Genomic DNA, 26,904 nt, shown 5'->3' on the forward strand with positions numbered 1-26,904 from the left:
TATCAGAAACCTAAATGTACTAGTTTTACTAGATTAATATAATATTAAAAAATCTTTATCCAATATGACATGTAAATGAGAATTTTTTTATACGACTGCCCCTTGATAGTATCCGGTTACTGTAGCCTATAGACTCCTGTAAAACCAGAAGCATCGCAAGCGCGATGCCGTCCCTACCCTTGACAGCTCTAAAAAGCTCCAAAATGCGCCAACGGGCTAGTCGAAATTAGTCACAACAGGAACACAACATAACTTGAGAGCAGGGATATTTAGCTGTAATTTATGTAACGTTGACGTACTTCCCCAGACGGACTGCTACAAATTTTAAGCAGGATATATCTTGATGTGGCCCATCATAATAAAGTGAAAATGAGTATTAACTATATAGCAACATCGACCAGCTAATCGTCATATTAATACCAGGTTTTGTCTCCAGGGATTTCACTAGGATGGTCACGCAGCGATGACGCCCGGCAAGAAGATGGAGTCGAAGAGCACACAGATCCACCTGCCGCTGATGGGGAGAGGCAGTCGAGGCGAGCTTAACGAGAAGGTCGTGTTCTCACAGGTCAAGTCCCCCCCGGAGCAGCTTAATAATGGACAGTTGTTAGGGTAAGTTGTTATTAATTTTATTATTACCTGTTTTGTTTCTATCTGAGGTAAAGTGAGATTTATAGACTCTTCCCTTCCTCGATAAATAGGCTTTTAAACGCGGAAAAATTCGTTTATAATTTAAACTACCTACTATATACTATAAATATATTTTTTACTTTTAAATCAACAAATTGTGTCACACAGTGTAGTGAAGGACGCTGCTCCACTGCGGGTTGGTGAATAAGAGTAATTTTTTCTTCTTCTCCTACATGGAGAAAGAATTGTGAACTGTGACATTTTTTGTTAGTGTACATACAGTTGATAAATTATGTATAAAGTAAGGATTATACCAACTAGTGAGGATTAACAACATTACTACGAGTATTTAAGTCTATTTATTCTCTAAATATATAAATTAACTAAAGTTCTCAAACGGACTGAGAAGGTTTTATTGTCAGTGATCGTAAAAACTGGCCCATTAGTTTCAGGTGAAAATCACTTGCAGTCAAAATCACTAAAATACAAGTCCAGTCAAAAATAAACCTTAATTCACCCCGATAAGAGCTAGTTGTACATATTTGCCGGTCACATATAAATTTATACTAAACCGTTTCAAAACTGTAATCCATTTGAAATTCGAACGTGACGCGACTCGTTTAAAATCATATTGTAACTTTATTATCCCAAATTTATTACTCATATAAGTTTTGACACGATTTTTTTAAAATTTATCTTTTATTTTAAATTATGAACGCATTGTTTAATTTCATTAACAATTATCAAAAAAAAAAGAAAAAAAAAATCTACTTTTAAAAAGAGATTTTATGCGATTACATATGTATGTATGTGTGTGTGTGTGGTCCAGAACGCAACGCCTGAGTGAGCAAAGGTTGTACTCGTTCGTGTGAACTGCAAATAAGTTCTATGATAGTGGTCTAGACGTAATGAGTATAAATTTAATAAAACTCTTAGACTAGTGTTTTTTATAACCTTCTCTTTGTTGGGTTTGCACTTTGGACCGGATACAGTTTTATGATTAGCTCTACACATTTGTAAAATGACGGATAACAGCTTACGCATTTTTTTATTTTTTATAATAAAAGTTGCTCCTCTGTTGAATTGATTAAGCAAATGTTTATTAAAGGAGGTGTTTTGTCGACCTTTAGTGAAAAGACATTATCTAAGTTTTCTATTTTTATTTTATAGAAATTGACTGCTATTTGGTTTGATATTTTGACTAGCCAGTTGGCGTATATGTATTATTTCTATGTATATTCATTAAAAAAAAATAGCTATGACAGTCGGCTACTACCTGTAACACAAGCATTAAGTTGCTTAATATTGGAACAAACGGCTGTGTGTGTATGTTATAAGATATTTATATTTATATTTATTAATATTTATATAACTATCAATCAGGTGTTTTATTTAGGTAAATTCAAAAATCTAATCTGCCTAAATTACTACCTGTATTTCGCAGATTTTTTATGTACTTTTGGAGATTATTGCAATTTAATCCTTAAGAATCCATTTTCATATAATTATCCCGGTATGAAAAAAATACGAGGAGTAAAATCTACTGAACGAATGACCTCGTTACGTTTCTCGTAACGCCATCTATCGCGTAAAGTCTAAAGGCTCTTCGATACAAGTAGATGGCGTTATTTGATTCGTTTATTTACCATTTGATATGGTATTAATCTTTTTCTTACACTAGTAAGCCTTTTTGTGCCTATTTAGACAGTCGATCTGAAGGAGTAAACTCCAGTCGTGCGTCGGAGCTGACACACACAATTTTTATTCTACAGATCTTACCGCGAGTGTTATTTTGAAATTCCCCATGTTCGCGGGTGACTAAGAAACTGAGAGCTGGAACGGTCGATTTTTGATATGATATTAAAAAATGTTTAGAACTGAGAGATGTTTTATATTGCGGGTAGGCTGTAACGATCTACCTTCGTCTTTTTTAATTTTTTATTAAGGTAACAATTTACCGGAAGGTATATGCCTTTTTACGTAACTCTATCACTGGATTCCAAAATACGGACAACTTAAAATCATCTTCCCAATTAAATTTGGGTTACTCTTGATTTCAAGCGTGTCTAGATTTTTGTATACCACTTAAGATTGCATGTAGTATATGTGATTTAGTTCAATGCCTCTTAATTTTATCTAGTCTTTATTTTCTAATATATGTACAAAATTCTCGTGTCGCGGGTGTTTGTTACCAAACTCCTCCGAAATAGCTGGACCGATTTTTATGAAATTTTGTGTGCATGTCGGGCAAAGATTCTTTGATGTCGGGTAGGTCTGAGAATTGCCCATCTATTTTTTTATACCCCTAAATGAAAAGGATGACCCACCCCTAAATATTTCTAAATTAAATTATTTATTTCTTTGGAGGTGTGTACACAATACTATTTATGTTATTAATATGTAATCATTAATTACATATTGTGTGACAATATATTATTTTTAAAAGCAATTAAATTTGTGTTATAATTCATACAAAATAATATGGAGAGTCATAAACTTTAAAAAGGCACCATGAATGTTGTATAATGAATATGAAATAAGCAAAAAATTAAAAAAAAAGTCATTTTTATTATTTAATGCAATTTGCATCGCAATTGCTATTTTATGTTTTCGCATTTACGACTACTTAGCAATAAAAAAAAAACGATTTAATTCATATAGGTAGGTAAAGTTACTAACTACTAGGTAAAGTTACTAACTACTTTTAACCGACTTTAAAGAACGTCGTTTTATAGCAGATAGTTTAGCTGTTTGTGTTTTTTGAATGTTAATCGATATTCTTCGCCATTTGATAACTGATTTTGAAACACGTCAATTTTGTTTGAATGTATTTATTCAAGAGGTTTTTGATTTGCCTAATCAGGAAATCATAAAGGAAATCAGGTGAATTGAGGAAATTCCGCTCAACAAACATGTCGCGGTTTTGTTGTCGACATTGATTTATTTATCGATACTGTGCCGAATTGGGTATTCTTTATTTGAAAATGTGTATAGAACATTTGAAGGTATTTCATAGATTTTTTTTAAATGTTAAACGTTACCTTCAGTAAAGGTTGTACAATATTATTACTGCTAGAAATTAGGTACTCGACAACGTTACTGTTTAGAAAGAAAATTAAATAAAAATAGATTTTAATAAAACCTACCTATCATATACGTATGTCGTATATTTTTACAGGTTTATGCACGTAGAGGGTAGAAAATATACGTACCTGTCTATTACAATTAATTATAAGTATGGATTCAACTAAATATTTAGTAAAATTATATAACAATTAGCTGCGACTAATGTCTACGAAATCATTTCATTTAAAAGTAACCGTCATTAGTTCTATACATATCTATTTGAACTTAAACCTTTCATGCTTACGCATTTCTAAAAAAAAAACTGTGTCCTTGAAACAATTCAAAGGGCGTATATGATGATAACGCTCAAACAATATTTACTTTTAATGTCCTTGTGATAGAGGTTATATTGCTGTGTTTGAATACAATTTGTGACTAATCTAATTACATTCTTTTCCATTAGCGCTTTTGTATGAAATAAGAATGTCGTGAATAGTTATACAGCAGATATATGTTTATTGCTTATGAATATATCTAAAGGAATTGTTTGTTTAAATAAGAATTAAAGAACACGCTATGGCGTGATGTTATACAACCTGTAATGAGCCGTAAATGCGATAGCATAAAATTGCATTTGCTAAGCAAATTGCTTTAAAATATTATATATACTTTTTATTTTAATAGACGTTTATATCTTTAAAGAAAAACATGAATAGTCACTATTTTATTTATAAAAAAAAGAATATTATGCAAGGACCTGAGTGTCTCAAAAACAATGAACGTTATAACAGTGCAGGCGATCTACTAATGTATATACAACTAGTGCTCACCCAGTGGTCGAAATTCGACCATGATTAATTTAAATTATACGTTTGAACATTATGAAGGTTCTGTTTTCAAAGACTATACTTTTATAATAATAAAAAAATATATATTAGCATTCTGCTCTCCTCTACATTGACTCTAAGTATGCGAAATTATATCCCGTGTCCGCGCGCTTTTCGTAAAAAAGCGTACAATTTTTTTTTTGCTTCACGTACATATTTAATATTTAATGTGACACATATTATTAATGCGGTTTTTAACACGGCCTCGACTTTTGGGTTATGTACCTATCAGGTAATAAATATGTATTGTAAAGTTAAGATTTCTACGATAATTGAAAATAATATGTAAACAAGGCGAACGCACACATAAGCACAATCTTACCGCAAAAGGAATGTTACAAGGAATCCTTTTAAGTTGTTACCGTAAATTGTAAATATTAAACGCCAATAATAATAAAAAATATGTAAGAAATCTCAACAAAATATGAATACCGTCTAAAGTCATTTATCTAATTAATCGTCTGTAAGATGAGCATAATAACGTATTAGGTGTCGACAAAAGTATTGGACTTGACCACAATCTCGCCGGATGTAGGGAAAATATAGGATGAAACCATTTTGAAAATAAATAAACACCTCACCCTCGACGATTCCCATGATCGAAAAGATTTTCTCCTGATTCGGAGATCTGGAAACAAAATACTCCAGCGCAAACGCCCAGACATCGACAAACATCTGTATGGCCAATTCAAATGTTTGGCCAATACAACTGTTTGTGATAAAATTGTGAGAAAATAAAGACTAGCATACTCTGTGATAAAACACGCACGTAATATGTAGGTTAATTTCAACATCCTCTCAATTATGTGTGTTGCAACTCGATATACAGACTTCATAATGTTTTATAGACAAAGCTTATTTTTAAACAAAAACAAAATGCCAACATTTACCAAAGACCAAAGACGCGTCTATTATTAGAAGCACGTGCTCTTTCGTAACAGATCACATTCTTTGGTACTTAAGGCCATTTTTCTGCTTTTAACGATATATTTTTAACCGACTTCAAAAACAGAGGAGGTTCTTAATTCGATTACATCGTTTTTTTATGTGTCTATCCATCAGCCCTTAACAGTCCACTGCTGGGCATAGGCTTCCCCTATAGTTCGCAACTCCGTCCGGTCCTGCGTCCTCTGAATCCAGCGGCTTTCGGCTGTATTATTATATTAAGATCGTCAGTCCATCTGGTTCGAGGGCGGCCTGTGCTCTTTTTGGCGAGACGTGATCGCCATTCGAGAACCTTCCTTCTCCATCAGTCATCGGTTCATCTTGCCATATGGCCTACCCTGCCATATGGCTTACAGATTTTGAGAGCTATGCCTAGAGCGTGGTCTTATACCGTTAGGCTTTTCTATAGACAAGGTCCCTCAGCGAGCGATGGACAGAGCTATGCATGGTTATGTGTGCTACCGCAGATTTTTTTACTTGTATCGATTTTGATGATTCTTTTTTTATTCGAAAGCTCCAATTTATCAGTCAGGTAATTTTAGTCATAACCTGTGAATCTAAAAGATAATTTTTGCGTGGGTATTTTAGGGCCTGTTTCCACTCCTGCTGATAAACACTACAAGTAACTTATATTCTAGATTAATTTGTTAGAAAGAGCTGAAAAAGTTTCTTGACTTTATACTTAAAAATATTAAAAAAACTTTACTAAAACAAAAACAGACTTTCTTCAATAAATATTATTTTGATGACATGTCAAATTAATTTTTATTTATTTATTTATTTATTTACTACTAGTTTGTTAATTTTAGTAATATTTTCTCTGCAAACGTACCTCAATAAATATTGTAATAAAATTGGTTTTAATAAATTAAGTATTACTGCGTACTTCACATAGAAATAGCAACCCAGTAGCGCGAAATAAAATAACTTTAACTAATTTTACTCGCTACCAAGTAAAAGGTGGAGAGATATCTTTAACCAGAGATGTGGACCGCTATGGATACGGAAAGCACGGGAAAGGGATACATGGAAAGGTTTGGGAGAGGCCTACGCCGCAGAGGCGACTATTACTAATATTAATTAAGTTATATTATAAATATGTATAGGAATAAATTGTATAGCTTCAATATATAGGTTAGGTTAGGTTAATATATATTCATACATACATATGTTTGTACTAACAATAATTGAAATTTATTAGTAGTAGAAATAAAGGCTATTTTTATTTTTATTTTATTTTATTTTTATCTAATTTTACTCGCTTGGATGTAAATCCTAAAAAAAGCACACGCATAATCACTACAAAGATGTATAGAAATAGAAATACACATATTCGTCAGTTTCGATCGAAATTGCAACTTCATTAGCCAGCTGTTGTTACCACTACACCCACGTCCTATATAGCTTAAATATTACGTAAATACAACAATGATAAAATATTTTAATCGAAAAATTTAAACAAACCGATGACCTACTGATCTAATAACTGTTGGATTCGCGTTTTAAAAAATTCTCTTCCACAGTGTGCCCCAGATATCACGGCTAGGTGAGTTTCATTATGCCCCGGTCGCAACCTAGTTGAGAATCCAATTCGAGAAAACGATTTCAGGGATCAGATAATATTTAATACAATTGGCTAGAATTGTTGCAACAAGGAATCATATTATTTATTGAAATACGTCTGTCTGTTTAATTGGTTTAAGATTTTTACTTCACTATACAACTATCGTAGTTTCATTGCACGCCTCCAAGGAGTCTGTATTTTATTCTCACAAAATGAATAATACGGGAAACGCCTACCCTTAAGCCTCTATATTTTTTTATAACAGTGCATTAATACGCTATAAAGTACAAACTTTTATACAGAATACACGTCAAACTATAATTTAAATATCATCTGAAGTCTTTTTTGAACACTATTATAATAAAAAGAATCGATTAAACAAATATTATGTTGGACGTCAATGTTTTGGATGCACGGATGATTACAAAAATAACATGGAATCATTTAACGAAATAAGCCGCTTTTTATTATGTCAGTAAATAATTAACTTGAAGCCTATTGAATACGAAGGCTGAAGAATTCTTCGATTCTAAGTTTACCTAGTAACTCAACTGTTTTAGTAATCGATAAAACCCGTAGGTACAGCAAGTGGAACCTAATAGAACTTAAGATAATGTAACGGTAAAATAAATTTCTTTCGTTGTTACGAGATTGGTATAAACTTATAGATATCAAATTCACCTCTCACTAAGTGTCAATTTATGTTTCATTTTATTTGATCACAATTTAGTCATTAATATATAATATAAAATCAAAAAATAATAATAAAATAATAATCAATAAATAATAAATAATCATAAAATAAAGTCATAATAATAAAGGCAGCCCTGCGGTCACCTACCCGCCTGCCCAGCGTGGTGACTATGGGCAAAGCACATGAGTTTACGTTATTTTTGGCGTAAACTTGTGGATGCCTATGTCCAGCAGTGGACTGTATAAGCTGTAATGATGATGATGATGATGATGAATTTAGTCATAACTAACTTTAATATAAAAATATAAAATTGAATAAGACTACCACAAACATAATTTCATACTTAATAAAATGCCGGTTATAATTCCTAACAGTGCCAGGTACATTCCTAACTCGTTAAAGTAATAACTATTTGCTAATGAGAAATAGTTGAAAAAATATTTATTTTAATAACACTTTTTTTTTGTTTATAAATTGCTATTATAAAAAAAGTACTTTTTTTAATTTATTTTATTTCAAAAATAATTACAATGGTCTTACAGCTTGATTGTCCTCGCCAAACTCGCCAAACGTGTGTGCAATTCGTACACGGCAAAAGTGAAACTTGTGAAAAGTCACGGTCTCGTCTAGTCTATCTCATTTTCTCCTATACATTTATGTGTTTCCCTCTTTATCGTGAGTAGCTATTACATACATTACATTATATACAAAGATAATAAAAAAATGGTTTACGTATATTTAGTGATTCGTTTTTCCTCCTTAGAACGGTGCCACCACAAACGTTGAATACTTTGCGTTGATTTGATATTCAAAATTATTATTATTATTCTCCTGTCACGAAATGCTATGAAACCAAAATTTAACTGAAATTCAGTTACATAATTTATAACAATACTAGTATTAATGTATAGTTGTTCATTCCGAAACATTTTGGCTGTTGTCCAAAATGTTGTATATATGCCAAAGTTTCACTCATCAAGAATCATTGTTAATTACTGTACGAGCGTTAGCATGCATATGGTTGTGTCTGTAATGTTAAGACAGTTAATATGAAGTCCAGTTCAATTTATAATATTTGATTTATTATTAGTAATAAATATAGAATTCGCATAGAGAGTTATAAGATCATGTAAAAATACAAATAAAAGACGGATCCAAATTTTTTTTGCATAAAATAAAATAATAATAATAAGCGTGTTTTTTCATTAAAACTATACATTTAATATGAAAACTTTTTAAGGTAATAAAAAGTTTCAGTAAGGGTAAATTAACCCGTTAATTTTTTCTGTCATTTTTGCGTTTGACCCTCAGAAAAGGTCAGTCTGTTGGCTCAGCGATTAATATATTATATACTTTATTGCACTCAAAAAAAATACATGTAAAAACAACATAGGAATAATATTTATGGCAAAGGTGGACTTATCTCTGAAAGAGATTTCTTCCAGTCAACCCATGGTCATGAGTAAGTGTTTAATATAGCGAGGCAAACAGTGCAAGAAGATTTACTAAGAACAAGAAAAAAAAAAAAAAAACGTAAAAAAAAAGAAAAGATAATAAATTTGATAAATCTATACATATATAATCAAATATATATATATATAATATACTACATACTAACAAATACATGTATAGATACATACCAAAATACAAAAATACACTTGTACACATACATAAACATATACAAACTCACTACAATACATACGTAAATACATACATATTCTATAGATGATTACACATTTGCTAGTGAAAGCAAGTGTTTCTTTAATTTATATTTAAAGGAAACAAGGGAAGGACTAGTTCTGATGTCACTTGGGAGATTGTTCCATAGTACGGAGGCGCGTACCGTAAATGAATTTAACTTAAATTTTGTGTTACATTTCGGTATATCTAACATAGCCTCTCTGCCAGGGCGCCTGGAACGAGTAGGAGAGGGCAGGAGGTGAAATCGGGATTGAAGATACAACGGAGCATTAGGATCATGAAGGATATTGAAGAGGGTGGACAGGATGTGCATATCACGCCGAAGACGAATGGGGAGCCATTTTAACTGAGCACGAAAGTGAGAGATGCGATCAAATTTTCGCAGGCCAAAAATGAATCTTATGGCAAGATTTTGGAGACGCTCTAACTTTCTAAGTAGCTCCTCAGTCACATCCAGATAGCATACATCAGCATAATCAAGGATAGGTAGTAGAAGGGTTTGTGCAAGCATAATTTTGGTGTGAAATGGAAGAAAATATTGGAGACGCTTGAGAGAGTGGAATGTGAAGTGTATTCTTCTGCTGACTTCGCTGACATGAGCTGCCCAAGATAAATTGCAGTCCATAATGAGCCCTAAATTCCTAACTTTATCACAGTAAGGAATCGGAACCCCAGAGTATGAGATTTTAGGAACCAATCCCCAGTCAAGCCCGCTTCTCAATCGACTACTTCCAATAATAATAGCTTGTGATTTAGCAGGATTGACCAACAACCCAAAAGATTTAGCCCAGACCTGAACTGCAGCTAGGTCGCTATTTAAAGTTTCAACAGCCTCATGCAGCTCAGTCAACTTGAAGTGTCTGTATATTTGTAAGTCATCTGCATACAAATGGAAGGGAGAAGTGATAACACGAGAAACATTATTGATGAATACAGAAAATAGCAAAGGAGACAAGACGCCACCTTGTGGAACACCAGCAGTAAGTTCCATCCAATCTGATGTGGTGCCGTTGAAAGTAACGCACTGCTGACGTCCAGAAAGATAGGAGTGAAACCAGTCAAGGACAGCGGTTGAAATGTTAACCGCGCGCAGGGTACTAAGAAGAATGTCGTAATCAACTGAGTTAAAAGCGCTGCTAAAATCAAGCAAGATCATGGCAGTGAGCTTGGTTTGATCCATTGCACACCGCACATCCTCCGTCACATTCAGCAGCGCTCCAACTGTGCTGTGAGAAGGACGGAAACCGGATTGATAAGGACATAAAAGGTTGTAAGAAGAGAGATGAGTGTAAATTTGACTATGAACAACGGATTCTAGAACTTTGGACAGTAAGGGAAGAATGGATTTAGGCCGAAATTGAGAAGGGATTGTAGGATTAGAGGTTTTAGGTAAGGGTATGACAAGGGCTTTCTTCCATAGTGATGGAAAGACATTGCATGTAAGTGAGAAATTAATTATGTGAGTTATTACAGGTGCAATGTCCTCCAGCACCGGAAGAATCATGTCGAGGCTGAGGTTGTCACTACCAATTGCTTTAGTTGATATAGACCGGACATGCTTCTTAATATCCTCCTGCGAGACTGTTTCAAATGAAAAGCTGGGTAGGTCTGGTGAGACATGAGTAGATAAAAATGAAAGCGTTGCAGCCTTAGTATTGAAATCCACAGCTACAGGTGAAGTAATGAAATGTGTGTTTAAATAATTTAGATCTACGGAACTTTGACAGGTTACCGTGGATTTGCCCACCCCTAACGACCTAAGGAATCTCCAAACTTGGGATTGGCAGAGACCCTGAATTGATGAGTGAATGTAATGGCGCTTAGCGTCCCTACACATTCTGTTGCAGATGTTACGTAGCTTTTTATATCTGTTCAAGTGTTCTTGAGTTGGGTTTAGTTTGTTTTTCGTTTTAGCTGCGTCGCGTTTTGCCATCGTTCTTTTGATTAGGGGTGTTAGCCAGGGAGCAGGGGCATGTTTGATTCGCACAGGTTTTACAGGCGCGTGTATATCATAAATTTTAATCAATTCAGCAGTAAATGAGACGACCATATCATCGACGTTGTCTGCCGCGAGAACACTTGACCAGTCTGTGTTCCTAATATCCTCTCTCAAGCGTTCCACGTCCATATGCTTAAAGTCACGCTGAAAGAGAACTTTAGCCCTAACTCTAGGTGGTCGAACTTTGTAGGCAAGAAAAATAAGGTCATGATGCGAAAATGGAGCTGTCATTTGCCCATGAGATACAGCAAGGTTAGGGTTAGAGACAAATATTAGGTCAATAAGTGAAGGTCTACAGTTGGGAAAGTAGTGCGTTCTTGCGGAGAAAGGAAGGGTATGCAGGTTGAATGATGATAAGATGGAATCTAAAGTATGAGCCCTCGAATCATGTTTAAGTAGGCATGTGTTAAGATCACCCATGCAAACCACGTGGTCGAAAGTGGGTACAAGTCTCTCTAAAACATCTTCGAGCTCGTCAAAATAATTTATTTTGTCATTTGGGCAGTATAGGACACCAAGCAATATTTTTTTGTGACGGACTACCAGTTGCAAGAACAGATATTCAAGAGGACTCTGAGGGCTAGAGTGGCAAACAACACTGGCGGGAATGTGGCTGCGTAGGTAAATGCCAACACCTCCACCACCCCGATCAGCGCGATCATTCCGATACAACTGGAAGCCGGGTAGAGAGCAGAAAGTGGATGGGATTGAGGGCTTAAGCCAGGTTTCAGATACGAGGATACCGTCGATTTTGCCAGTGCTAAAGGATGTGAGAAGGTCTGAGTAATGAGACATAATGCTCTGCGCGTTTATATGCACAAAGTAGAGGGAGTTAAGGTTATCAGGAAATGCTTTTGATAATTTCTCTTCTAGTAAGTCCGAAACAGAACTAGAAGAATCAAAACTGTTTTCGGCGCTTGCGTAATCGTCTGAGGAGCAGGTAATGTAATCATCATCATCACAAAACATAATATATATTAAACATAAACACTAAATTAAATATGTATAAATATACTATATACAAATAAAAAAACTAATGCACAAAATAAAAAAATAAAAAAATAAAAAAAAAGTATTGTAAATTAAATAATAATAATAAAAAAAGTGTCAAAAAAAATTAAAAACAAAAAATATAAATAAAATAATAATAACAACTAAAAAGCAACACTTTTTCTCATGCATAAGCTGACTAACCACTTAAATATAAAATATGTCCAATTTTCACACTAAACGAAAAACTTAAAAAGAAATAAATAAATGAACAAAAATAACTTAAGTTTAAGTAGTAACAAAACGCAATTTGAAAGACGTTAACTAATCTGTAGTGACAACTGACAGATGACACACGACACGACAGTAAACAATATAAAGTTTGCCAAATGTATACGGTGAATCTAAATATTAATGAAACATAATAAAACAACAAAGAAAGATAATCAGAAAAAACAAAAGTTATGATTACCCAGCATTCAAATTAATAAAGGTTGAACTGTTAGTAATGAACTGAATGAAATACACAAACAAGGTAATCACTAATTGTCAGAAGATTGCTCATTTTTTTGATGTTGCGATTTTATTTGTTGCAGCTCTGACATCGTAGTAACTTTCTTTCGGGACTTGTCTGGGAATAAAATCACAATAGCTCCATCAGCCGTCCAGCATTTTTTCATGCCAAAATAATTGCGAGCTGCCACAAATATGTCTTGCCGGGTCTTAGTTAAAAACTCGGTAATTGTGACCTTAGTACCTTTTAAACTGGTTTTAGCTTTCCACGCTTTAGAGCGAAGCTGCATGTTTGAAAAACGAACAAGTATGGGCCGTGCAGAGTCCTTTTTAGTGCCAAGTCTGTGGCAAGAACTAAGATGTTCTACTTTTATGTCAGGTATCTTCATTTGGTTAGATAACACTGCGAGGACTCTTTTCTGCACATCTTCATCCTTGTCTTCTTTTATACCATGAAAGAGAAGAAGTTTCTTGCGGGATTGTGTCTCAATTCGATCCATGCCTTGAGCCAACAGTTCAATTTGGGACTTAAGCAAGGACAGAGTTTTCCATACCAGGGTTTTGAAGGTATAGTAGTCTGCCGCCAGTGATTTAACAGTTGGGGTTGCTGTAGTGGATAGTGAAAGATTCTTTTCAAAATCTTCCATTCTGCAGGTAACCATTGAAGACAGTTCCTCCATATTCTTCTGAAGATGTTCGATTGAGGAGTTCATTGTGGCACTTTGTTTTCAAATTAGTGTGAAAGAGTGTGGAGAGAGTCAACTTACACTGTAGTAACTTAACTTTTGCACATATATCTATATAGTAAAATATAATTAAAATACAAAAAAACACAATACAAAAAAACGAGTGTGTTTTAGACCACACGACTGAAATAAAACTTACAAAACGAAACTCTCTTTTTATTTTCACTAACTTATATCTCCCTCTTAACTTCCGTTCGTCTTACCCGAATTTTTCGCAACGCTCCGTCACACATTCACCAAAAAGTTTTACTTCAATAAGCAATGCAGACAGAGTTACACGGTTTCAGCTAGTATATTAATAAAATGAAATTTTCATTAATATGTTAATTCAGAACGGCCACACGTGCTGATATTTAATAAGAATTTCCGCCGCTACCCGGAGTCAACAAAATGAAAACAATTCTGATATCACGTTCCGCCACTTGCCCTTGAACTCCTATGCCTTTATGTAACAATGCAAATAGCCTTATATATAAGCAGAGACACGACCCGGCTCTAGTGGGTACTGTAGATTTTTTATTTATTATTTTATTTATTTCGGAGGATTATTTTATTTAAAAACATCACAGAATATTATTTACATTTTTCGACGCGTTAGCGCAACGGTCACGGCATTTGTTCTGACTTTGATTGAGGTAGGGCACAGCAAGTAATATCCTGTTCACAATCTGGAGCAGCCCGACTGGGAAAATATCTCGACCTTACAGAAGATCACAGTTAAATAATACTGTTTTTAAGCAGTGTTGTGTTCCGGTGGTGAGTAAGGTGACCAGAGCTCCTGGGGGATTAAGGGTAGGTTCGGCAACGGGCTTGCGACGCTTCTGGTGTTGCAGGCGTCTATAAGCTACGGCAATTGCTTACCATCAGGTGAACCGTACGCTTGTTTGCCGACCTAGTTTAAAAAAAATATTGTTGCGCTGGTGATAGCGGGTTCGAATTAGTTGTAGATTTTAGTGTTAAATCTTGTACAGTAAAAATATTTTCGATTATTTCATATTTAGGGAAGATAATATGAAACTATTAAGAATCAATCTAATCTAATAAAAATATATATAATATGTAAGGGCCTGTTTCCCCAGTTGTGGATAACGCTATTTGACGGATGACGATATCCAACAGATAAAAGTTCCACAGTAATAAGAAATTTCTTTTCGCAAAAATGCGTCTTAAAACTTCGCTTCAGCCTTTGTAATTTTTCCACTACTGGACATAAGCCTCTTTCCCCATGTAGGAGAAGGATCAGATCCACCACGCTGCTCTAATGCGGGTTGGCAGATATATTCCCTACTATGAGTAACGATCGCTATCAAGTGTACATGATAACGACGTCTTAAACTTGTAGTTAACTGAGGTGAAACAGGTCCTGATGGCCTATTCTACCTCCCGCTGTTAAGGTTTAATCGTAACTTACTTGCAGGATAATTATCCACAATCGGTGAAGTAGGCAGGGTTGTGTAAATACTAATTTAAACGCACGCAAGAAGTTATACTTCATTGGCTAGTGAACTTCACGTTGCTAACTTCTTCGTTGACTAGCTATCTTCAGGATGTCGGGTTTTTTCATAACGAAGTACGCGCGCATCGTAAAAATTTACTGTCACAAATTTCTCTAATACGCCAAAAGGGTATAAATTTAAAAAGTCATAGGCTTTAAAATATCACGACACATGTATGAAAGCAACGTTTCGTCTACCTACGTTGTATTACTGGTCGGTGTAATTGAAGTCGATGTTTTATTCGATTAGAAAAATTATTTAATATTTGTTTAAACCCATTCAAGGTGTTGTATGTCCTTGTATTTAATGTTACGCACGTCCCATGGGTCACGTTTCGTTATTAATTCAACGTGATAAAATTCATTAGAATTGCTCACAACCACATAACCTGAACCATTTAAATTGAATGACGCATTTTATACGTAACAATAATGCACATATAGGGTGTCATTAAACGCAAATGTAATTTTTTTTCAGTTAACATCATAATCTATTAAATTTAAAATAATAACACTAAGGGCTTTTTTGACTGCTGTTCCCGCTATTTGAAGCTTACGATATATCTTATCCATCATCGAATTTCACTATATTTATGGCATAATTCTAATCGAAATTGTGAATATGAAATTGTAGTTCTTTACGAGAGAAAACAGATCCAGATAGCTTATTCTACCTACTGCTGTTAAAGTCTATTCGTCACTTATGTACTGGATAAAATTTAAGCACAACCGATAAACAATCTCTAATTTTAATAAATTTTGATACAATACAGATAATCTTCTACAGCAATTAACAGTAAATACTTTTTACTAAGTCCATTCTTTATCAGACCTATTTGGACCTGACTGGACCGTGTAGTTTTAAAAAATTATAATTTAATTGCATGAAACTAATTTCAAACGTTTCTCTTTACAGGGGCTCTCAAATTAACTTATGCAACGGCGGAGCTGGTACCGCGATGACCGGTTTAGTACCGAAGGTACCCAACGGTTATGGAGATCAGAAGAAGCCACTGGCATCTCTCACTCACCTACCGAAACGTCCACCAGTAGACATCGAGTTTTCAGACTTATCCTACTCAGTTAGCGAAGGCAGAAAGAGAGGATACAAAGCCTTACTCAAAGGCATCAATGGTACTTTTCGTTCGAGCGAGCTGACGGCTATCATGGGGCCATCTGGTGCAGGGAAGAGTACTCTTATGAATATATTAGCCGGATACAAGTAAGTCACTTGATCAGAACTCATTTGTTCAATATGGATTTTTTTCTACTTTACATTTTGGTTCAATTATTATTTTAAATATAATCCAATGGTTTATATTACAAGTCTAGACTGTAATTAATGAATTAATGTAAAAAAAAACTATATAATCTTTTATAGAAAAAATACTAGCTTTCCGACGCGGCTTCGTCGTCGCTAATTACACGATTTAAGTAGTTGTTTTGTCTCTCTGTTGGAATCTTTTAGAATGCAGGTTATAGGTTCAGTTATTTTGATTTTATCTATAATAGACTAATAAATTATCAACTTTTTTTCTTTACACTATTAATATAGACTAGCTATGCCCGCGACTTCGTCCGCGTGGAATTTAACGACAAGGTTATTGTTCAGTTCGCAGAGATATAAAATATTTTTTTAAAACAAAAGTAGCCTAGATTACTTCTTAATAGCTATCTGCCAGTGAAAGTCTCGTCAAAATTGGTCTAGCCGTTTCAGAGATTAACCGGAACAAACAGAGATATAGACATACAGACAGACAGACAGACAGACAGACAGACAGACAATAATTTAAAATATGTTATTTTGGTATATGTACCGTGTATACATCCAAATGCATTTAATAAAAAGCGGTTATTTTAATATTACAAACATACACACCAATTTTATTTATTTGTATAGATAACGTTTTGAAAGTTAAAATGTCACTTTTACAAACCTAACCCTAACAAAAAAATATAAAACAATACTTTGTTGGAATTCCCAACATTGCGAAAGTAATCCTAACATGTCAAACATATAATAAATTTTCGGCGCTTATTCGAACCAAAGAAACTATTTTAATTAACTCACAAAGCACGCAAGAAAAATATCTAATAATTTAGGTTATTTCAATTAATCTCTTGTTTTTATTGTTCTGGATTTCGTGCTTATTAACAATCTTGAATAAATAAAAAAATGTAGTTCTTTATGTAAAATACAGTTATTAAATACGAGTATATACTCGTATTATTTTATTTTAAATTTTATACAAGCTTTATCCGATACTTCGTTTGCGGTTAATTTTTTTTACATAATCCCTTCTTTTAAAGGAACTGTACTGAATATTAAATGAAAATAATCCAGGCTTGTTGTATGACTTGTAATAGTGCCTACTTTAAGGTAAGATCGCCTTTGTAGGTACATTGCTACTGTCTTTGTTTGTATTTTCGTGTAAAAATGTATATATATTAAAATAGGAAAATAAAAATAAAAATCAATTTACTTAAAATTTCTGGCATGATGCGTAGTCAAGATACGCAAAGGCATGAGAAGTCGGGTTTTGGCTATAGGTCGTTGTATAGGCATTATCGATATTATATTATATACCCTTCTGAACATTTTTCAAGATATCTCCAATATATAAAACTGCGCCTTTTAAATTTTATTTTCTATTTCTAGATACTTCGTGTTACAAATTTAAGTATTAAAATTTGGCGTTACAGTAATTTGTTGACGGGCTTAAAAATTAATTTTGATCTTAAGCCCTTTTCGAAGTTCTATATGCGCTTGAAAGAAGGAAGTCATGAAGCCTCTAAAATTTATACAAGTTAAAAATTTCTATTGTACAAGTTGTAAAGTTCAAACTTTAACACATCAAGAAGTCTCCATAGTTATTGTGACGTCATGCCACAAAGGGTTGGTAGCTACAAAGGCTCGACATTTCTCACGAAACACATCTTGTTATTTTTTACCGTTTTTTCTAAGGCCTCTTGTGACGATACTTCTAGAACTATTGTTTCAATTCCACTTTTCTATGATCTTTCAAAGCCAGGAGAAATCTGATTTGAATATAATTTATTTAGATTGATTTACGAATGTAATATAGTACTTCTTTCATTTAAGAAATACATTAAATATTACTATAATACTATTATTTCTAATATTATAGTAATATTTAATATTAATATGCTTTGTGTATTGCGTAAATAATTGTTTTTGCTAGCAAACGAAAAAAATTAACCAACGCACTAGGTGTCACTACTATTTTCGAGGGTTTCCTTCAATTTCTCTGGGATCCCTTCATCAGATCTTGGTTACCTTATCACAGTACCACCCTTGGGATGTCTCCTTTCCAACAAAAAAATAATTATCAAAATCGGTTCATAAACGACGAAGTTATCCCCGAGCATACACAAAAAAATATACGGTCTAATTGAGTTACCTCCTCCTTTTTTGAAGTCGGTTAAGAACAATAACATTTAGCAACTAGTCATCATTACAGCCTATACAGTCCACTGCTGGACATAGGCCTCCACAAGTTTACGTCAAAAATAACGTGAACTCATGTGTTTTGCCCATAGTCACCACGCTGGGCAGGCGGGTTGGTGACCGCAGTACTGGCTTTGTCGCACCAAAGACGCTGCTGTCCGTCTTCGGCCTGTGCATTTCAAAGCCAGCAGTTGGATGGTTATACCGCCATCGGTCGGCTTCTTAAGTTCCAAGATGGTTGTGGAACCTTGTTATCCCTTAGTCGCCTCTTACGACACCCACGGGAAGAGAGGGGGTGGCTAAATTCTTTAGTGCCGTAGCCACACAGCACGCAGTAGCAACTAGTAGTTTCATATAAACAGATATACGTCAAAATTTACTTAAGATTAATTAATGCCAAAAAAATCTGGAAAACTAAACACCATAGTTACAAATGGTACAAGAATATCTAACAATGCCATACGAGTCAGTAAACTCTAAAATAACCCATAATATAAAATTGTCACAATTCATTAAAATCATCAATGAAAGTGAGATGTCCCAGCTATCGATTCCATTATATAAACTATGTCGGAATCTATAACGTATTGGCCAGTTGCCAGTCTAAAATATATTTAATGAGTATTGTAACTACTGCGATACGTAAAACACGAAACATTTATTTGGTTAACTGTTACGCCATCGTTAGTCGATAAAAATTGTTTAGCTGTACTTCTTTCATGGCCCTTCAGCACGAAACAGTCTATTTTTAGTTGGTGATTTATTTGAAGGCTAAACCTTATTGAATATTTTAAGTATGTAATATAAAATATTGTCTAAATATGAAATGTAAAAAAAAAAAAAAAATTGAGGTAAAACTTCTTTACGCGCGCTTGACTTAGGGATTAAGCTGGCCATGGAGGAAAAGCCTGGCCTTTTCGTCGAGGCCAGCCCGTCGCTGGAGGGGTCCCGTTGCCTGTAGATCCGGGACCCTCCAATTAAAGGCTGAAGGCTCCCCGCAGTGGGTCGGTATTACACCCCAAGTGCTGAAGTCGACATACTGTCTAGGATTGTATATATATATATACCCGGGCGTCCTGAATATCACCCGTAAATGGGTTCCCCTGCGATACCAAAAAAAAATGGGAGTAAGCTGGCGGGTGCGTGACGAGAGGTGATCGGGTGAGGCGAACGGAAGTTGAGAGGGAGATATAAGTTAGATGAAGCTAAAGAAGTTTTACTTTTCGAAGATTTTTTTCCATAAAATATACTTTCGTTTGTCCATTCACAAATATATTCTTCTCCCATTAATTTGAATTTAAAAATTAAATAAGACACGAGTTGATAATCTGTTACATTATACTTTTTAAAAATGTTATTTTAACAATATATGTATTACAATATAAGTAAATAAAATTAAAAACCACATTCTTACTTTTTTTCAGAACATCGAACGTCAGTGGATCAATACTCATAAACGGTAAGGAGAGAAACCTCAGACGATTTCGGAAGCTGTCCTGTTATATCATGCAAGACGACTGCCTCCTACCCCACCTCACTGTCAGAGAAGCCATGTACGTCTCAGCAAATCTGAAACTCGGCAAAGACATGACAGTCACCGCAAAGAAAATAGTCATCGATGAAATATTAGAAATGTTGGGTCTAGTTGAAGCCGCTGATACTAGGGCGATAAATCTATCTGGTGGTCAGAAGAAACGTCTGTCAATCGCTTTAGAGTTAGTTAACAATCCGCCTGTGATGTTCTTCGATGAGCCTACATCTGGTTTGGACAGTTCATCGTGTTTCCAATGCATATCTTTGTTGAAATTTCTGGCGAGAGGTGGTAGAACGATCATATGCACCATCCATCAACCGTCCGCGAGGCTCTTCGAAATGTTCGACTTCTTGTACACATTGGCTGAGGGTCAATGTATATACCAAGGATCTGTTAGCGGTTTGGTGCCGTTTCTATCATCAATGGGTTTACACTGTCCGAGTTACCACAACCCCGCTGATTATGGTGAGTAGTTTTATCTTTGCCAAAAGTGTTTTCATTTAAATTGGACCTTTGTCGGTCAAGTATTAAAATAACTGCATTATAAAATTTAAATGTACTTGGAAATTTAGTAATAATAGTTCAAAGCGATATAAATTTTCACGAATATCTTTCGTATGGTAACTAGTATATGTAAGGAGACAAAATTTATGGCCATATTGAAAGCCTAATTTTATTGGTGCATAAAAAGAGTATCGACACTCGATCTTAGGCAGAGAAGGTTTCCTGAATACTAAGCAGATTACGCAACTTGATATTCAAAACGATTAGACGGATTAAATTTTATTCGTACGATAAGTTAAGTGCGACTAAACTCGATATCTTTAAAAGTTTTTTCAAAAACTAAGTCTTCAGATTTAAACCAAGAATTTACTTTATTTTATGATTATGCTTTATGACTATCTTTCTTTTATTGATGTTAATATTTTAGTCATACTATTTGGATACTACAACGTAAACAGGTTGCATAAGGAGCGTAATTGTCTCTTAGATTTTGGTTTTCTGCGTAAGACTTATGAACTTAAAATTGAAATTGTAGAAAATTGGATGTGACACATGTTGAAACAAGCGTTTGGTCTGGCTGATGCTCGTCTAAATAAAAAAAATGAAAATTATCTTTATTCAATTAGGTATCAAAAACGATGATGATCTATGTACCTTACAATATACCGTAGTTTATGAACGTTTCAATGTCAGAAGCGTGTTGTTGGCCTTTTGAAAGCCTATAAATACCGCTAAATAATAATAAATAATAATAATAAGTAGTTTTTATTTGCTCAAATTATGTAGTTTACATTATCAAGAAGCCCGTGCTAGCGTAGAAATTAGTTTATTGTTACATAATCAGAATTTGCATTCAGATAGCGAATACATAAATAATACTAGTCTGTATACAAAGATGACAACACAATAATAAAACAAGGATTATAAATACAAAATTTGGAAAAAAACAAAAAAGGTTGACAATTATTAAAATGAACCCCATACTATAATCTCGCGGGAAAACCTCAGTGTGGACTTCATTTCGCAACTGATAAATATTCGATTTCGGGTCGGTATTATAGGAAATTATTATTAATAGTCTGAAACTTTTGTTTTAGAGAGTAAATTAAAAAAAAAAATCACCTTTGAATTTTGATAACTTTCCATCAGGTTTAATTGAAATTTATTTCCAGTGTATATCAATATTTCCCTAAAGGCCGACGACGTACTTGCAATTCCTATAATGAAACATATGTCTGTGCGACAGTCATGATATATATACTCGTTTTATCAATTTGTTATAAAAAAAAGCTTTTCGGGAATTTATAGAATTTCATAGTCAACTCTTTTTTCCATCTCTTACCTTCAAAACATTAGTCAAAATAGTGTGTACTATTTTGGTTTCTCTGATATTTCAGTGATGGAAGTGGCGACTGGGGAACACGGTGACTGGGTACACAAGTTAGTGATAGCAGTTAACAAAGGCAACTGCGGCAGAGGTCAGTCATCGACGTCGTCATCATCGTCATCTGTGCCTCAGAACTGCAATTACAATAACCAGAACAAGAATAATATCAAGAAAGAAGCGCTTGAGATTGTTATTGGTAAGTATGAGAGGTTTAGTGTTTTAATTTAGTAATTGTATTTTTCTATTGTATTTTTTACTTGAATTTTTCAATTCAGTATTCCAAATCGATAATAACATGGAATTTATAATTAAATGACTCGGCATTAAAAGAGTCGACGATTGTTGATTCAGCCAGTAACATCCAACTGCTAGGCTTCATGTGGGAGAAGGATTGGAGGTTAATCCACCACGCTGCTCCAATGTGGGTTGGTGGATACATTCCCTAATATGAGTAACGCTAGTAGTGATCGCTATCAGGTATTTATGATAACAACCGGAACCGACGACCTAACGTGCTCTCCGAGGCACTGTGGGGAGACACAAAAGGACAGACAAACAACGGACGGATATTTGTACAAATACAAATATCCGTCCCGAGCGGGAATCGAACCCGCGGACCGTCGGTGTTGTCAGGTCAAATTATCAACGACAAAAAGTATTTGATGTTTAAATAAAAATCATGGTCATGTCCAGCAGTGGACTGCGATAGGCTGAAGTGAGAGTATGACGACTCGTTATAGCGACGTTTACAGTTCTGGCTGTTACGCTGGTGGTATTCGATTTTTGATCATTCTAATCATTTGTGTAGGCTATACATGTGTTTGTACTGTGTGGCTACGGTACTAAAGAATATAGCCACCCCCTCTCTTCCCGTGGGTGTCGTAAGAGGTGACTAAGGGATAACACAGTTCCGCTACCACCTTGGAACTTAAAAAGCCGACCGATGGCGGGATAACCATCCAACTGCTGGCTTTAAAATACACAGGCCGAAGACGGGCAGCAGTGTCTTCGGTGCGACAAAGTCAGCCCTGCGGTCACCAACCCGTCTGCCCAGCGTGGTGACTATGGGCAAAACACATAAGTTCACGTTATTTTTGACGTAAACTTGTGGAGGCCTATGTCATTAGTGACTGTATAGGCTGTAATGATGTAATGATACATGTGTTTGCCAAAGAGCGTTGAGCGTTTGCGCTTGTGTAGTGTGGTACGTTTATTCATGAAAACCAATTACATTACAGATAAACCAACATGCACGGTGATAGACATGTCTGAACCGACCCTCAACAGCGAGAAACAGCCTTTACCGAACTCCACAAACTTAGCTCCTGTCACTTGCACCACATCTCTCCTCGACTCAAGCGAGAGTTTCTCAAAGAAACCACAGAACGCTGGTTTCCCTACATCTGGATGGAAACAGTTCTGGATATTGCTGAAAAGGACGTTTAGAAGTATCTTGAGAGATCAGATGTTGACTCATTTGAGGCTATGTTCTCATACTGTAGTGGGTCTCTTGATCGGGTTCCTGTATTATGATATAGGTTCTGATGCAGCTAAGGTTATGAGCAATGCTGGATGTATATTCTTCACTGTGATGTTTACTATGTTCACGGCTATGATGCCTACTATTCTAACATGTGAGTGTTTTATTTAGCTTAAAATTTGTATAGATTTCCTTAATACTTTTATATTATCAAAAGACAGATATTTTTTTTTAAATAATAGGCATTATATTTATATATCACTAACAAGGTTAAAGATGGATAACACAACATTATTATTATTTCATGGTTGTACCAAACTCTAAAGTGTCCTTGAATTTTCTTGAAATACCCGCATAATTTTCATTAGTAATCAATTCATTAAAACACTTATTTTTATCAATCTAGCAAAAGAAAATAAAAAAAAAGCCAAAAAAATTGTAACATAAATATTCTTATTTTTTTCTGTTTGTTTTAAATTTTACAATGTTTTGTTACAGTCCCAACCGAGATGAGTGTGTTTGTGAGAGAGCATTTAAATTATTGGTACTCATTGAAAGCATTCTATTTTGCGAAGACTATGGCAGATTTACCGTTTCAGGTAATTATAATAATATTGTTTGCCATTAAACCAATCAATCGATCAATCAATAATATTGTTTGACTGACATAATCTTTAGTATAAAGAAAAACAAAACAAAACTAAGGGTGTAATAAAAGGGTGAAGAAAACATTACTAAAATTTTATAACATACCAAAATTATTCAAAAATCAGTAATTTTGGTACAAAACAAGTTTTTAGTTATGCGATTTACGCAGTCTATGTGACTAATTATTATATAGCTGCTCAAAATATGGAGCAGCCCGACTGGGGTAGTAACCTGACCTTATAGAAGATCACAGCTAAATAGTACTGTTTTTAAGCAGTGTTATATTCCTGTTGGTGAGTAAGGTGACCAGAGCTCTTGGGGGGGGGGGGGGGGGGGGGGTTGAGGATAGGGTTCGCAACGCGCTTGCGATGTTTCTGGTTTTACAGACGTCTATAGGCTACGGTAATCGCTTATCATCAGGTGAGCCGTATGCTTGTTTGCCGACCTTACATAAAAATTGTAGATTAGAAATTTTTTGTCGCATATAAGATTTAACTAAATGTATTTTAAATGTCCACAGATCGTCTTCAGCGGTGTGTACGTGATAATAGTGTATTTCATGACCGGTCAACCAATGCAGACTGACAGGGTACTGATGTTTACAACCATCAATATCCTCACGGCCCTTGTCGCCCAATCCCTTGGTCTACTAATCGGAGCCGCCATGAAGATAGAGACAGGGGTCTACCTTGGACCGGTGACCACCATCCCAGTGGTACTGTTCTCTGGTTTCTTCGTAAACTTCAACGCAATACCAAACTATTTGCAATGGTTAACATACCTCAGCTATGTGAGATATGGGTTCGAAGGTGCGATGCTGTCAGTTTATGGATATGGAAGAGAGAAGCTACATTGTTCAGAAGCGTATTGCCATTTTAGGACGCCTAGTCTCTTTTTGAAGGAAATGACAATGGATCAGGCCAATTTTTGGGTGGATGTCGGTGCCTTGAGCGCTTTCTTCGTTTTTATCAGAGTAATCTCCTATTTAGTTTTAAGGTTTAAATTGAAAATGATGCAGTAGTTGCACAAAACGCGCTTCGTATTTTATCGGTGGTGATATTTTAGAGGTGTAACGGATATCCGGGTGTTATAAAGAATAACGCTCATCGTTTTTTGTACCGGATTTATGGATCGTCAAAAATACACATGATGGGCATTATTAGTTGTAATGTGTTAAATTTATCATTATCATTAATGTCAATTAATAAATTTCGGTAAATTAAATTTCAGTAACTTATCGTTTTGGAAACAGCTTAAAAAAATCTGGATCCGAATATCCGGTTTTTCGGTCGTAAAACTTGTCGGATATACGGTTACTAGTTAAACATATATCCGTTATATCTTTATATATCATTACATTTACCCACAGTTAGCGACGGCCCGACGTGTTCTGTTTGTCGGAGTTGTGAAGACGTTTACGGACTGCGAGTTGTAGATGACATTCGGTTATGCGTACAATTTGTACACAATTTTGGTACACGTGAAATTTCCATACTTAGTATGTATTATTAATATACGAGTGTTAGATGCGCGTTGCAAACGGCTAGTAATCTGCATGCAAGCGGTATGCAAGAGGCATGCAATCGGTATGCAAGAGGCATGCAATCGGTATGCAAGCGGCGTACAAGCTACATGTAAGCGGTATACAAGCTATTGGTTGCAGCGGCACTCGCGGTCCGTACACGCTTCGAGATTGTTCTCGAACCTTCGAAAGATTCTGTCAGCTTCGGTCGCTGATAAACTACGCACCGGCGCAAATGTCTAGTTGTTAAATGTAGACTTAAAATAGTTTTCGAATTATATAGCTTTATAGGACGCGGTTCGACTCAGTCGATTTTTAGTGTTTGTACGTAAATTTAGGTTTAAGATTTTTCTAGATCGGGCCCATGACTTAATTTTAAGTTAATGATATTACATTATTTTTAATTTGTATTTATGACATCACAATGTAGGCTTTTTTACTCGTAACCGTACGCTTGTGATTATTCTGCGTTTGGTCACTTGATTTCTGTCAAAATTTCGTTCCGTTTTGTGTAGTGTTGTCTATTTATGTATTAGTTAATTATATGTATTAAAAAATAACGAATTTTTTATATTATTCGGTGATATCGACAATGTCCAGTTGACGTGTATTTAAATGAAAAAAAAAAAACTAAAAAAAAAAAATAATTGCGATATTTTTTTAATTATTAGTAATATAAAAATATGTATAAAAAAGATTGATATTTTATTTTAAAATAAATGAAGGGATTGTGGTGTAATAATGCCTAATTTTAGTATAATGTAGAATCGCTTCTATGTTCTAAATTTCAAGTAGAGACCTGAAGCTAGGTCTTAGGTTTAGAAGGATTTACTAGGATGGTTGCTATTACTATAAGCATAATATGGTAATGATGATCTCATATGGCGGTGGAGTGATCAATGGGTCTTTAGAATAATTAATGTGTCTATGATTTTATTGTTCAAATGTAATTTTGACAGAGAGCACAGTGTCGGCGGGCGTACATATCTACTCAATTTACATTCTAGTTTTTAATTAGATATTTAAAAGTACCTTTCATTACGCTAAAAAAAACATTTTTTGGTAATTCTCTATGTCTAACTTAATTACCAGTATTTATTAATAATAAACGACTGTGATTTTTATATAAA

The 26,904-nt window shown here is 34.6% G+C and overlaps 1 protein-coding gene and 1 long non-coding RNA gene across 2 annotated transcripts; both read left to right on the plus strand.

Annotated features, from left to right (window-relative positions):
• Positions 1-448: 448 nt before the first annotated feature.
• LOC123655942 (ATP-binding cassette sub-family G member 4) lies at positions 449-26,904 on the plus strand. Its single transcript, XM_045591680.1, has 7 exons — positions 449-612; positions 16,147-16,452; positions 20,124-20,698; positions 22,135-22,320; positions 23,363-23,758; positions 24,103-24,203; positions 24,773-26,904. Exons 1-7 carry the CDS (start codon positions 464-466, stop codon positions 25,271-25,273), a joined length of 2,214 nt encoding a protein of 737 aa, XP_045447636.1. The 5' UTR covers positions 449-463; the 3' UTR covers positions 25,274-26,904.
• LOC123655944 lies at positions 13,095-13,810 on the plus strand. Its single transcript, XR_006743474.1, has 2 exons — positions 13,095-13,556; positions 13,644-13,810. It is a non-coding gene; the product is annotated as an uncharacterized LOC123655944 (long non-coding RNA).

This window comes from Melitaea cinxia, chromosome 8 (assembly GCF_905220565.1).
Source record: "Melitaea cinxia chromosome 8, ilMelCinx1.1, whole genome shotgun sequence".
Taxonomy (NCBI): domain Eukaryota; kingdom Metazoa; phylum Arthropoda; class Insecta; order Lepidoptera; family Nymphalidae; genus Melitaea; species Melitaea cinxia.

Excerpts from the sequence above, each read along its gene's own strand:
- LOC123655942 (XM_045591680.1), top strand. The coding sequence starts at position 464 with ATGACGCCCGGCAAGAAGATGGAGTCGAAGAGCACACAGATCCACCTG. Across the intron at positions 613-16,146 it reads AATAATGGACAGTTGTTAGG|GGGCTCTCAAATTAACTTAT; the intron begins GTAAGTTGTTAT and ends TTCTCTTTACAG. Across the intron at positions 16,453-20,123 it reads AATATATTAGCCGGATACAA|AACATCGAACGTCAGTGGAT; the intron begins GTAAGTCACTTG and ends ACTTTTTTTCAG.